The sequence below is a fragment of the Lycium ferocissimum genome, chromosome 7, assembly GCF_029784015.1.
Source record: "Lycium ferocissimum isolate CSIRO_LF1 chromosome 7, AGI_CSIRO_Lferr_CH_V1, whole genome shotgun sequence".
NCBI classification, from domain to species: domain Eukaryota; kingdom Viridiplantae; phylum Streptophyta; class Magnoliopsida; order Solanales; family Solanaceae; genus Lycium; species Lycium ferocissimum.
In genome coordinates, this window is record NC_081348.1 from 31,818,780 (window position 1) to 31,832,099 (window position 13,320).

The 13,320-nt window shown below is 35.2% G+C and overlaps 2 protein-coding genes across 3 annotated transcripts; one reads left to right on the forward strand and one right to left on the reverse strand.

Annotated features, from left to right (window-relative positions):
- The first annotated feature begins 1,161 nt into the window (after positions 1-1,161).
- LOC132064402 (uncharacterized) lies at positions 1,162-6,312 on the forward strand. The gene is made up of 4 exons (XM_059457367.1): positions 1,162-1,497; positions 2,651-2,755; positions 2,847-2,894; positions 5,930-6,312. Exons 1-4 carry the CDS (start codon positions 1,228-1,230, stop codon positions 6,167-6,169), a joined length of 663 nt encoding a protein of 220 aa, XP_059313350.1. The 5' UTR covers positions 1,162-1,227; the 3' UTR covers positions 6,170-6,312.
- A 4,123-nt stretch (positions 6,313-10,435) lies between these two features.
- On the reverse strand, positions 10,436-13,167 carry LOC132062712 (polygalacturonase At1g48100-like). Of its 2 annotated transcripts, XM_059455234.1 has the most exons (6): positions 12,242-13,163; positions 11,989-12,156; positions 11,846-11,890; positions 11,533-11,740; positions 11,364-11,445; positions 10,436-11,105 (listed from the first exon to the last, which is right to left on the reverse strand). In XM_059455234.1, the coding sequence occupies exons 1-6, from the start codon at positions 12,599-12,601 to the stop codon at positions 10,604-10,606; spliced, it is 1,365 nt and encodes a 454-aa protein (XP_059311217.1). In that variant the 5' UTR covers positions 12,602-13,163; the 3' UTR covers positions 10,436-10,603. The 2 variants fall into 2 exon arrangements, with proteins under 2 accessions (XP_059311217.1, XP_059311215.1); XM_059455232.1 differs by having other exon boundaries at positions 11,533-11,890; positions 12,242-13,167.
- Between the last annotated feature and the right edge of the window lie 153 nt (positions 13,168-13,320).

The window sequence follows — 13,320 nt, forward strand, 5'->3', positions numbered from 1 at the left end:
AAGTTAAAATATTAAAGGTTAATGAAAATTTTACTTTCGTATAGCTAAAAACGTAGGTAGAAAATAGTTATTGTTGTTGTTGTAATTTTATAGTAACTTTATAATCTTTCTTTTCCACATTTATTAGACAAGATACAAGCCACAAAGGAAATCAGTTTTCTTCATTTCCTTGTACTGTATTCCAAAACAAATCTTGAGAATCTTTTTACTTGTCATGGTAAAACAGTTATCTATAACTATTATTTAGATAATTTGATATTATTTTTTTGTTTTAAGAGGGAAAAAAAAAAAGTCAAAGCAAGGCAATGCCCCAAAACATTGCAAGGAAAAAAAATATTTAAAAAGAAAAAGACAGAAAAACAAACAAAGGAACAAAGTCATCATTGATAACACAATAATTACGTAGAACGTATTTTTAAATAATAATAGTACCTTGTTTTCTATGATAACGCCCCACCACTACCACTTTATTTATCCCATTTTCTTTTTCTATACTTTAAAATTCTAACTCATCAATAATAAGGAGGAATCCCAATCAGTCTTCCATTATTAATGACCTTTTGATCAGATAAGACCACTTGCCTCAGTCCTTTATTCTTTTGATTCTCTCTCTCTTTGATCTTTCAGGTAAGAAAAATAATGTTACCATGGTTTTAGTCTTGATTTCTTGGTTTCTGATCCATGTGATCTCTGATTATTTTCAACTTGGGGTTAGTTTTTTTGTGTTTATAATGATGACTTTGACTCATTCGTGATGAATTTGGGGTTCTTGGTTTAAAAGATTTGGAAAGATTCTAATTTGGGGTTCTTTATTTGATAGTTGTTTCAAAGTTTTGAGCTTTAATTGTTCTCAATATTGGTTCACAAAGGTCTAATTTTTGTTCTCTTATTCCTATTGCTATGCTATAGTATGAAGTTTTGCTCTGTTGTTATTCATTGATCAGTTTTAGTGCAAAGTTTCTAGCTTTATATCAGTTTGAGACAAAAGATTATGGCTTTTGTCCATACTGATTTGTTTGAGTGGTATTGGCATGTGATGGGAAGGTTCATATTGTCATAATTGGACACTGATTCACGGTTGCTGTTATTGGAATTTATGCTGAACATTCTTGCAATGAAATCTTTTAGGTCTTTGGAAATTTAATATCTTTTTTCTTATATAAAAAAAAGAAGTTAATATCTTTTTGATGCTTTGGTTTTTTTTAGTCTCATCTGACTAGGGGATAGATGGGGTCCGAAGGGCCTTCACCTGTGATCGTTCACGTGACTGGTTTCAAGAAATTTCATGGAGTTGCTGAAAATCCCACAGAAACCATTGTAAGTAATCTTAAAGATTATATGAAGAAAAGGGGTATGCCCAAAGGGCTGATCCTTGGGAGTTGCAGCATCCTTGATACTGCCGGCCAGGGAGCTCTTGTTCCCTTGTACCAGACGTTGCAAGCTGCTTTAAGCGGTGGTGGTGACTCGGAGTCATCTAATTCCAGGAGACTTATTTGGGTCAGTTGCTCACTTGGCTTCTTTTTACCTTTCATGCTCAACGTTGTTCTGCTGTCTAAATGAGGAAAAAGATAGATTTTTGTTAATTTTAGTTAGAAATGGTCATATGGCGGGTAATTCTGTTGGACCATAATATGACATAAAGATGGAAATTCTTCTTTCCGGAAACTGACAGAACCATTTTGTGTCACGACACAGTATCATCACCTTCTTCTTTAGTTTGGATTCGGTTAGGATATATCTCGGAAATGTCATACTTCTATTTCTGTTGTATTTGATACGGAAGTTTTGGATCTTAGTTCATTATTGATCTTCTATGAATGCTACACGCTACTGCTTTCGTATTTGTGGAAGCATCCATTTGCTGACAAAATAGTTGTTAACTAGTAATTTTTTAATCCAAGAAATTTGACGCATGCTATGATGTGTAGGTGGCACCGTATGTGTACTTTAATCTCTTGGGCTTTTCTGAAATGAAATTTGAATCCTGTTCTGGGCCCAATCCCGAAATTGTGTACTTAAATATGCTGCTAGAAGATTGTATTTGAGCTGACAATAATCTTTTTGTTGTTTTCTCTTTCATATTCTTTGCATCTGGTTGATGCTGTTAATGAAATTTCTACCTCATCTGAAATTATGCTGCTAGAAGAACTCACAAATTTACCTTAAAAGATGGGTCTGTTTCATAGTCGTAAGAAAGTCATTAAATCAGTTATAACATCAGATTTGTATTCACATATTAAGAGAGGAAAAAGGGAGGGATAAAGGTAGGAGTTGTCCATTTGCTTACAACAAAATGACCAAATTCTTTCTTCATGCTTTTTTCTTTCATACTTGTGGGTGGAAATTTTGTCCATTTTTCATTGAAATTGCCAAGTGTAACTCATATCTGTATAGAGATTACCACTAAACCTTTGATAGTTCCACAATTTAGAATTCAGAGCACATAACATAGTTTTGTGGAGTATCATTCCATGTTGACATGAGGTAATGAAGTTTATGGTGTCCAAGTGGCCTGAGAATATTATGATTATGCTCCAGAGTCTTTTGCAAGTTCTCTGGCGCAGTCAAATCATGTGTTGAGTATTTTGATGCCCAATGTTCGTACTTCATATACCAAGAATAAATCTAATTGTTGGTAATTTGTATCCAGTTACACTTTGGAGTTAATAGCGGTGCCACGATGTTTGCCATAGAGAATCAGGCTGTCAATGAAGCTACTTTCCGTTGTCCAGATGAGTTGGGATGGAAGCCTCAGGTCAGTTAAAAGACCTTCAGTTTTTGTTGGTCCTCTTTCAGATTGTTCAGTTCATCAACTGAACTCAAGATTTTTGTCCTGTTACTTGCAGAAAGTCCCTATTGTTCCTGCAGATGGGCCCATTTCGCGAAAACGAGAGGTATTATGATCTTTTTGCATCCATCTCTCATTATTTCTCTAGAATGATTATTAAATTTAATGTTTATCTTGTTGCCCAACTTAGAGCTCAATCCAATATGGTTGTTACAGATATGACATTGTTGAGCGTCAGTTCATACTTAATTGAATTTTATACTCCATCTTCTAAATCAGTAAAAGCGAAGTGAGTTTGCTTTAACACGTCTTTGAATTTTCTACTCCATTTTTTGAGTTAACACTTTGTCTTGGTTTCCAAAAGAGAAGCAGGAGGGCAAGGCTAGAGAAATTTATTGGCTTACTTCCTGTGGATGAAGTATTAATGATGCACTTCCACTTGTTTGGGAAGTAAAAGTGATGTATTTCCTCTTTTGACTGTAGTTTTGAAGGGATACCAATGCTTCCGCTTTTGCTTCCTACTAGGGAAATGACCCTTATAAATCATGGTCTAAATGAGAGTTTAGTTCAGGAGATAAAAGTGGCTGGTTAATAGGTATAGGTAATTGCAGATAGGTAAATACACTTCTGGTAATCTATGTTGGAAATAGACACAGAGCACTGGTCTTTATGTTGAGTATTTATATAAAGTCGACCCAAATATAGCATAAAAGATGTGGATAATTTATATTATCGATTGAACTGGCTTGGAATTGAGGAGAGGTGTTGCTGCTGTGGTCTCAGTTTCCTTCTTCCTTCCCTCAAAAAGTTTGATAGCCTTTTCTTAGGACAGTAATGTTTCTTCTCTTAAAAAAAAAAAAGGTAAGACCTTTGAAGGAAGAATAAAATGAGCAAGAGGCAAATGAGTAAATAATATGGTTATGTGTTCAGTTAATTGCAGTTTGTCTCCTTGATTTAGGTTATGGTTATGTAAGTATAGCCAGGTGCTATTATTTTGTGAATGTTCTCCCTATCTTTTACTTTCCGTTTCTCCTGGGGAAAAGGGAAGAGAGAGAGAGAGAGAGAGAGGCTCTTTTTTTTTTTTTTTTTGTCGTCATTACATAAGGCACTGATTCTACGTGCATTTTGTGGTGTTTGATATTGGAACTAAGATATCTTGGATTTTCGTCTGTTGATGCCTTCTGCAGTAATCAATGACGTTATGATTTAGTTCTGCTGTTGGGTAACTGATCCCTGTAAGAGAAGTAGTTCGATCTGCAAAATGATTAGCCTTCAAAACTTAGGATGTAAAAAAGACATTATGCTTAAGTAACACTTAAAAGATCTTTTATTTATGGTTAGGATCAACTTAAGAGGGTGTGCCATTAAGTGACCTATCATTTATGGTTTGGATCCACATAGCAGGGGTGCCATTGCCTCTCAAACTTCAGCAGATGTATGTCAATCTAGAGAAGTTCTACTAACAACAAAAGAATTCAGTAATGATTTTCGAGAACCCTTTGCATTTTGCTCATTAGGCACCCAAAGTAAGAGATCTAAACAGTTGCTTTTTGAGTATCTCTTCTGCCTTAGAATTTTAAAAAATACTAGTTCTTCAAAAGGTTGCGTAGTATTAATTAAGCTTTCATCAGCCTGATCCAAAAACAAAAAGCTGATACTCAAAGGTGATGTCACTTTCTCGCACATATCCCCATAATTTTTCCATATTCCAATGACTATAGAATTCCCAGGAAATTCATTAGGCGAATGATTCCGATAAAAAATGTTTGTTCTTGCATATCCCTACTGTTTATCCAAATTTATCCCGCTGATACATATAATTGAGAAGAATATGTTGCGTGATTCATACACAACATCTCTTACCTTTATCAAGGGTTTGACCAATTGATATGTTTCAACAAATAATTGATTTCAATTTCTTGGTCTGTATCTTCAATTTTTGGGAACTTATAAAGTTCTTCGGTCAAACCGGCAAACCAGTAACCTGCCCAACTCGTGTACTTTCTGTGTGCGTAGTTTGTGCAGTTCACAGGGATTTATAGAGTGTTTGGTTATTGGGAGAGTTGACTTAAATTTGCATGAAAGTCTAAATTAGTTTTCTTCCAAATATCTAAATTAACTATAACAAAAGCACCAAATGACAAGCATATCCACTACTTCTTGGGAAGATGTGTTTATGCACTTTGTTCTGCACCAGTGCATGCTTGGTCGCACGGAGAAGATTTAGTCCCATGTCGCAGCAAAAAGCATTTTATTGTCCTGTTTATCTGCATTTTCTTAGAGAAACTCTTGATTGGCTTCCTGGCTAGAAATCCTCCTGGTAACATTAGAGTTGGTTCTACAAAAGTTTTGTTTCCTTATAGGAGCAGGACTAGGACGATGCGCTGTTGTTTATTTCCTTGTTTGGACTTTCAAATGCTTAAATGTTCCTTTATCTTATCTTTACACGCCCGAGCATTTCCTTTTGAGGGGTATTGATTCTTCATTTCATGATATACAATCTACATCCAATTTCTCATTTTAAAATTCCAAGCTGTAAATTCCTTAGAGATTTTTATCCTTTTTTTAGTGGGAAGATATTCTGGTTTTTCAAGGAGCATGACTTAGTGAATTGTTACCAGGGCCAATATATAACAACATGGCTTCTAACTTATTTCACTTCTGCCCACATATTTCTAACACTAATTTCTCCTCTTGCCTATAACTGGCCCTTGATATCTTTCCATTTCCGTACCTTTATCTGGTTTAAGTGATCCTTGTATTATCAGTTCTTTCAATTTTCACAATCTGCCTAAGATCGGATGCCTAGGTTTCTCCACTTCTTCATTTTTTTCTTTTGATAAATAAGATTTATGTTGAATCTTGGACCAAGTGGTAATAGCCCTGTTTAATAAATGTCCAAATAGATAGTTTTAGAAAATGGGAAAGAGCATACTGTGGAAATTTTTTACAGTAGGAAGATCACATTGATTCCTTCTGAACATTTAGTTTCTGGAGTGGGCAGTTGTCACTAGCATCTAATTTTTCTGCAGATCACATAGACTTACTGGAAATAGCTGCTTCCTGTAACTTTTAATCCAGGAACTATTTATTTTGTTTGTTTTTGCCACTTCTCTTATACTGTGTTCGTCCTTTGTCTAGACTTCTCTTCCGGTGGAGGAAATGACCAAGGCATTGGCAAAGAGGGGATATGAAGTAATGAACTCTGATGATGCAGGCCGGTTTGTCTGCAATTATGTATACTACCATTCCTTGCGCTTTGCAGAGCAGAATGGAATCAGATCGCTATTCGTACACGTGCCCCTCTTCCTAACCATAGACGAGGAGACACAAATGCAATTTGCTGCTGATTTGCTGGAGCTACTCGCCTCTTTACACTAGTCTTCCACGTGTCTCCTGAAGTGTATTTGCCTTGTTATTTATGATGTGTATGCAGAAGAAGGTTGATCTGGATATAAATGTAATGCTTTAATAAACGGTGAACTTTTTAAATGAATGGCAAGTGCATATGGTATTTACACTTATCTTTCTGTACATTCTTTGGGTGTTATGCTCATTTGGAGATGTTTCATGCTAATGTGCAAGCAAACTTGCAGCTTTCTGCATTTCCTTTTCAAAGTAGTGGACATGATAGGAAGTTGGCCTTCAATTTATGTTCTTGTAGTTGTGTCTTTTGGCCTTCAATTTATGTTCTTGTAGTGGTGTCTTCTGTTCTTGTAACAAAAGTCAAAACTAATTGGTGGTGTGGTCTTAACAAACAAAATGCTTTTAAATTGATGTTTCTAAGTAGTTGGAGAAAGAGTTGTTAGTCGTCAATTAAAGGAAAAGGAGAGGATTACAACTCGCACACACTAATAGTTTTGCATAGAATAGCAAAACAAAATTATTCTATACGAATAGTTTAGGCTTAGATGCGAGAAAGAGTTGTTAGTCGTCAATTAAATGGAAAAAGGAGAGGATTACAACTCGCCATGACACTAAGTAGATTATGCATAGAATATTAGGCCCCACTTATCCTTCCAAGAATTATTCTGTACGAAATAGTTTTATTTCTTGCTTAGATGCGGGTTAGTGTTATTCGGATGGCGGTTTCGAGTGGTTAAATTAAAACCTCTCTAGACAGATATTAGGTAGTTGAGTAGTTTAGGTTTTTATGTGAAAGAAAGCAAAATAGAAGAATTCATCATATATTAAGCACACGACCTTCAAAGAAATTATTTTTTAAAAAAAAGACACACATTTGCAGTTAATATTGGAGAGTGATGTGACTATTTCTTGTCCTCGATTATGCACCGGCCACTAAATTTTTTAGCACGCCATCTTTAAAGTGAAAAAGTGTAGATTTTAACGGTCATAGGGTCCGGAATTTAACATTCTTTTAAAATAACCTGGTGATTGGACGGGGCGAGATAAAGGTATTTTCTGCGCGTTATCCCCATAGATAGGCGGTTTTCGAGGGTATAAATTAAAGTAGTGAAAGAAAGCAAAATGCCATAGAATTCATATCAGGTAGTTGAGTATTGTCCCATATCAAGGGATATAAACGCCGTGATCGTTCTTATCATCATGTCTTAGTTTCTTTCTTGTAGTTTCTTGCTGATTCGAAACGCTCGCATTTCGGTGACTACTTGTTATTTCTTGTCCTTTGGCTATTGTATTACTCTGTTTTCATGGTTTGTTTGTTAGTCTTTTTTTGTCTGCCATTTGAATTAAGATTTTATATAGAACGATTACATTGTCGAGGGGGTTGAAAGGAAGCTTAATGTTTTTTCCATACTTTAGCTCATAGATTATGTAAGTACTTTGAAAAACGATAGAGATGTATCGAGTACATTATAGTAAGCAAAAATATCGTGCTCTATATAAAATGTCGACGTTTCGAGTCACTAAGTTTTTTCAAACAAAACTTACTTTCGGCACCTTTTTCAACCCCTAAAATGACGATCCGAACATTTACGTATCCTTGATGTATCGAGCCTACATTATAAAGACGCAAAAATATCGTTCTATATAAAATGTTGACGTCGAGTCTGAATAGATTAATCTAGGTACGTTAAGTTTTTTCATGTGAAAGAAAGCAAAATAGAAGAAAAATATTGTTGACGTTTCTGAGTCTCGAAGCATGATTAATCTATGGCTAAAGTATGTAAAAAACACTAAGTTTTTTCAAACAAAACTTACTTCGGCACCTTTTCAACCCCTAAAACGACGATCCGAACATTTACGTATCCTTGATGTATCCGAGCCTACATTATAGTAAAAAAGACACACATAAAATGTTGAGTTAATATATAAAATCACTAAGTTTTTTCAACAAAACTTACTTCGGCACCTTTTCAACCCCTAAAACGACGATGATTTACGTATCTTGATGGCTACATTATAGTATGGCTAAAGTATGATTTTTTTCAAACAAAATCTCATGTCGGCAACCCCTAAAGCGTTCCGAACGTTTACGTATGGTATCGAGCCTGTCGTGCTCATATCCATAACCGGCCACTAAATATGGCTAAAGTTTAAGTTTTTCAAACATGTTGGCACCTTTTCAACCTTGATCCGAATATATAAAGTATGTATATATTTTTAAGCATGAAAGGATAAAGGAAAGTATGTAAAAAAGTGTGAAAGAAAGGAAAAAAAAGAAAGAAAAAAAACAGAAAAAAAAAAAAAAAAAATAAAAAAACAGAATTTTAAAATCTGAAGTTGGAAACGAAAATCATGCGTTAAAAAAGTCTGAAGTTAGGGGTTATTTTTTGTTCCGGACCCCTATGTATATGTGTTTCTGAAGTTGGAAAGAGATGAAGTAGCTTGCAGCCCCACTCCACAGCCGCCTTCCTCCATTTGCTATGTTGGGACCTCCCAATTTTCCATTTATAGTGCCGCACCCACTATTCCAATATTATTTTATACTCTAATCATTGAATGTTCTTTAATTAGTGAACATTCTAGCCCTTCTTCTCGCCCTCCTATGTAAAGAAGAAAAGACTCCAAGAAAGTAAAAAGGTTGTTGTGGGTTGGTGGGGGCGGGGGGCATGGAGGGTAGAGGTTTCAAACTTATATAAGCCAATCTTTTTACATCATTGCATATCCATATACCGAAAGACTCTGGGTTACTCTTATATCCACTCAATCTTCACATGTGAGTGAAAGGGAAAGCTTTGTGCAGCCTCTGCTTGGTTCGGTAATTTTGAGTAACTAAACTCAAGGAGAAAAAGTAACTAGCCTCAATAATTGTGGTGAGATGAATGAAATTTCTCCGCACTTTGATTAAAGGTGTGAGTTCGAGCTTATAAATAAAAAGAATTTGATAGGGAGCATTTTCTCCTATAATGGGCCTTATGTGGTGGGATTTATTGAGGCTCTAAAGCTAATATCAAGCATGGGGTGAGAAACCAAAAAAAAAATAAAAAAATGTAGGGTAACTAATTAGAATCAATAGTATTTGCCTGCATGTTACCCAAAGAGAAAAGCTGTTGAGCGTCTTTTACTCCACGGATTTTTAGTTATAGACTTGTAGGGATCTCTCGAGTTAGCCTACACAAACCTACGTGCACGGTTAACCTACCTGCTACTACAACTAGTACTAAATTTAGCAACATCATGAGAAAATGCAAAACGTAAGAGGGATGCCAAGCCTATTTTAGTAGAACCTTCGGTATCGTTTGTTAGAAGTACGCGCTAACTATAAAGAATTTGTATATTATTAGTGTAATTTAATATGACGTAGCAGGTAACTTACTTTATTTTTCAGGTTACAGATATTACTTTTCATGGATGAGTGCCTGTTTATTTTTAATGTGACCTAAAAATGTAACGAACTTACTCTTTAACAAGCTTGTGAAACTACAGATCAGTAGTACTTCTATTGAGACATTAGCTATGAAATGTCTACACCGTAAAATTGTTCGGTCACTCTGAATTCTAACAAGGAAATTAGTTTCCTGTATTTCAGTTGTTGATCACTTGCTTTTTGTTTAACTCATTACACATTTCGTTCCTTCCTAAAGATCTTGTTGGCATGTGGTGAATGACAGGTGTGTGGTTAAGCTACTTCTTAAAGGTTTAAAGTGACAAACTTCTTGATTCCTTTCATAGACATCTTAACATGGTCTAAACTCTAAAGTTTGGTCTTTTACCTTCACCAAGCTATTTTAATCAGGTAAACTACTACTACTATTGATTTGACAGAAAAATATCAACTTTAACAGTCAAATGAAAATAGCAGTCAAAACACCCACGTTTAAGGACTTGAGAGACATAAAATACTATATTTACTTGTTTAACTTATATACATTGACAGTGTAACAATACTACACTATCATGTATTTTAATCCGCCGTAGCAAATAAGCTGTCTTATTTTCCAAGTTACTAATTCTATTTTTTTACACAGTCAGTGTATAGAAAGTAATTAAATACATAATTACTTTAATGGGCATAGCAAATAATGCGTATACATATGATGAGGCTTCTAAAATTCTAATAATCTACGGTTACTCTCACAAAAAGTTGTTCTATAGTCACTGTAGGTTACCTAAAACCATTGGTTAGAATGCACGAATAGTTAAAAAAATTTCACACTGTCGGTGTATATGAGTTAAATTTAAAAGGAAAAGAAGATATTCTAAAACTGATAAAGCATTATACCATGGTTTAAAGGATATTTATATCATTAACAAAGGGATACATGCTTACACTTCAGTTTTTAGTCCCTCTGCAACAATATTAGTGCAACTAAAACTTGAATACATATTAGTATCTTTTCTATGAAACCATAATATATCTTTTACAACTTTCTATTCTTAGCAAATCTATAATCAGCACTGATCAACATCATTACTTGGCAATGACTGAGGTGTTCCCTCCAACAAGCAAAAAACTGGTGGAATTGTAAGAGGCCTAGGAGCTCCATAAGCATTCCAACAAAATGGTTCCAAGATTTTCTGTCCTTGAGCTGGATATAACTCCACATCCAAAAATGTCAAGTTTGTGCAAGGGACATTGTCACTACAAGCCAAATGCATTGGTGGACTTCTCACATCATAAGTCCCTTTTATGTTTGAATAAATCACATCAGAAATGTACACTGCTGAAGTCTGATTTGCGCAGCTTCTTTTGTCGCAGTAATATTGATCTAAAATTATCGGATTTCGGACACTTTCCATTCTAATGTTGTTGAAATTAATCTTGGACACTGCCCCAAATCCTCCTTGCCAGGTCTTGATCCTAACACCATTGTCTGAATACTTAATAGTTGAATCTGCAACTGTAATGTTGGACACACATGCCCGGGAATTGCGAAAGCCTAAGCTGCCAATGCTGAAAATTATGCAAAGACAGTCTTTATTTTCAAGATTTGGAAAAGGGGAAAAGTAAAAGAGACAGAGTAGACATATTGTTATGGGCTTAAAGGTGTTGTTCTTTTTTTCATATAGTGGTAGGGTATACCACTTTCATTCTGGCGGTTTTGTTAGTTAATGTGCCATTTTTAAGGTTATATTTGTGGTGCAAATTTGTTTGTTCACTTTTGACATAAAAAGATGGTGCGATATTCAGAGTTGCAGTATTTGAATATACCTTATTCCATGACTTGGACCACAGGTCATGTTCCTTATATCAACATTGTAACAACCAGCACCAATTGAAATACAGTCATCACCTATAAGATAAATTTTTCGTGCTTAAAATAAAAACAGAGTAAGAAGAACCCTATCTCACTTACTTTCCAAGAATTTTAGATTTTTACCATTGGAGATTATTGAATTTCTTATTGTGACGTCATTGGTGTTTTCTATATGAATTCCATCAGTATTGGGGCTCTGAGGTGGTGCTTTTATGTAAAGTGAGTCAACGTGGACATCGCGGCAACTGTCAAATCTGAAATGGAACAGTGGGCTGTTCTTGATTTTAAGCCCTTGCACTGTCAAATTTGAGCTCATGAAGAACTTCATAGCCTGTAAAATTAAACATACTTTTTTATGGCATGGCCCTGAAAGATATATACTCTGTACTAGTTTTTTTTCGTGTAAAGGAACAAAATAATGTGTTTTTGAACTTACCACAGGGCTGTCACAAGGACCAGGTAGAGTTGTTCCATTTATTCCCTGTTGCATTGAAGTTTTTACATTAGAATGGAAGTTTGCTTCTAAAATAAATGTGCGTTCAACTCTTATAATTGGAAAAATGGGATCAAGAAAATTACTTTATGAGGTTTACAGGGGAGGTTCCACCATTTTTCTCCTTTACCATCTATGATTCCACCACCTTGTATTGACATCCCATTAATCCTGTAAAAGACTAACCATTGTTTCTTACTGACGTTTTTTGGCCATGAATCAGGTCCATCTGGTGGCATAATGGTTCCTTCGATCTACACCATCAAGCGTTTGTCACTTCACCAACTATCGACGAATGTCACAAGTACTCGAAGAAATTGAAATAGTTAGTCACATTACCTGAAAAACTAGTCCACTTTTACAAGGACCAGTGAATATTGTGGATTGAATCATGAAGGAATAGTGATTTGGAACTAGTAAAATAGCTGAATCAACTTGACAAGCAGCATCCCAAGCCATCTTAAACGCTTGTGTATCGTCGGTCACACCATCACCAACAGCCCCATAAGACAACACATTGAAAATGGCATTGTCAATCTTTGGAGCACCCTCAGGTGCAGGGGAAGGTGGCAGAGAAATTTGTGACAATGCACGAAAATGTGACATTTTAGGGTAACCATAAAGCCTACCATGAACTGAACAAACATAGGAAAGCAAGAAAATAGAAAAAACCGAGAAGCAAAGTCTAGTGAATTCCATAATTTGTGTCTAGCTAGTATTAGCTTGTTAACTGAAAACAGAGAATTTATAGAACCGAAAAAGGAAGTGAAGTAACGCAATTGGCTCCTTGTTTTACTAGACCCCTTGATTAATGCTATAGAAGAATAATGTCAATTTCACTAGGCTGAAAAGATCATGCTTTATTGATCAGTAATTCAAAGAGCCATACTCAAAGTTCATGAGTAGGTTTTCTTGGCATTATCGGTAGGTTTTTCAGAAGGTGAAGGATATAAGGCAAGGTACCCACGTTATGGGAAGTCAAACAAAGAACAAAAATGAAGTTGTTTGTGTGACCACCACCAAGAAAGAGCACTTGTAAACAAGTTGGAAGACTATGCAAGTAGTTCAGTTTGCTGCTGCTGATGATGAGTATGTATGTTACTCACAACTTCTCTATGTGATCTACCTTTATACTAAGTGATTCTTGGTGGAAGAATGGTTCTTTTGCATGGTCGGCATTAGTTTAATCATATCAAAACCGACCTATTCCATTTGCAGAATGGTTTTTCTGGCTGAGGATAAAAGGAGTGTGTCCCTTGAACTAAGAAGAGTTTAAAAATTCACATTATCAGTTCACCTTAAAAAAAAAAAAAAAAAAGTTCACCCAAAAGATACTATAATCTACATATAACTTGTACATAAAAAGTTACTGTATTTACTAACCCGGAAGATAAGACCGGTTTTGGACTAGTTATATA

Coding starts and splice junctions, on each gene's coding strand:
- LOC132062712 (XM_059455232.1), bottom strand. CDS start 12,601: ATGGAATTCACTAGACTTTGCTTCTCGGTTTTTTCTATTTTCTTGCTT. Junction 11,891..11,988: donor TCCCCTGTAAACCTCATAAA/GTAATTTTCTTG, acceptor TCAATGCAACAG/GGAATAAATGGAACAACTCT. Junction 11,106..11,363: donor GGTCCAAGTCATGGAATAAG/GTATATTCAAAT, acceptor CATAATTTTCAG/CATTGGCAGCTTAGGCTTTC.
- LOC132064402 (XM_059457367.1), top strand. CDS start 1,228: ATGGGGTCCGAAGGGCCTTCACCTGTGATCGTTCACGTGACTGGTTTC. Junction 2,756..2,846: donor AGTTGGGATGGAAGCCTCAG/GTCAGTTAAAAG, acceptor TGTTACTTGCAG/AAAGTCCCTATTGTTCCTGC. Junction 2,895..5,929: donor CCATTTCGCGAAAACGAGAG/GTATTATGATCT, acceptor TCCTTTGTCTAG/ACTTCTCTTCCGGTGGAGGA.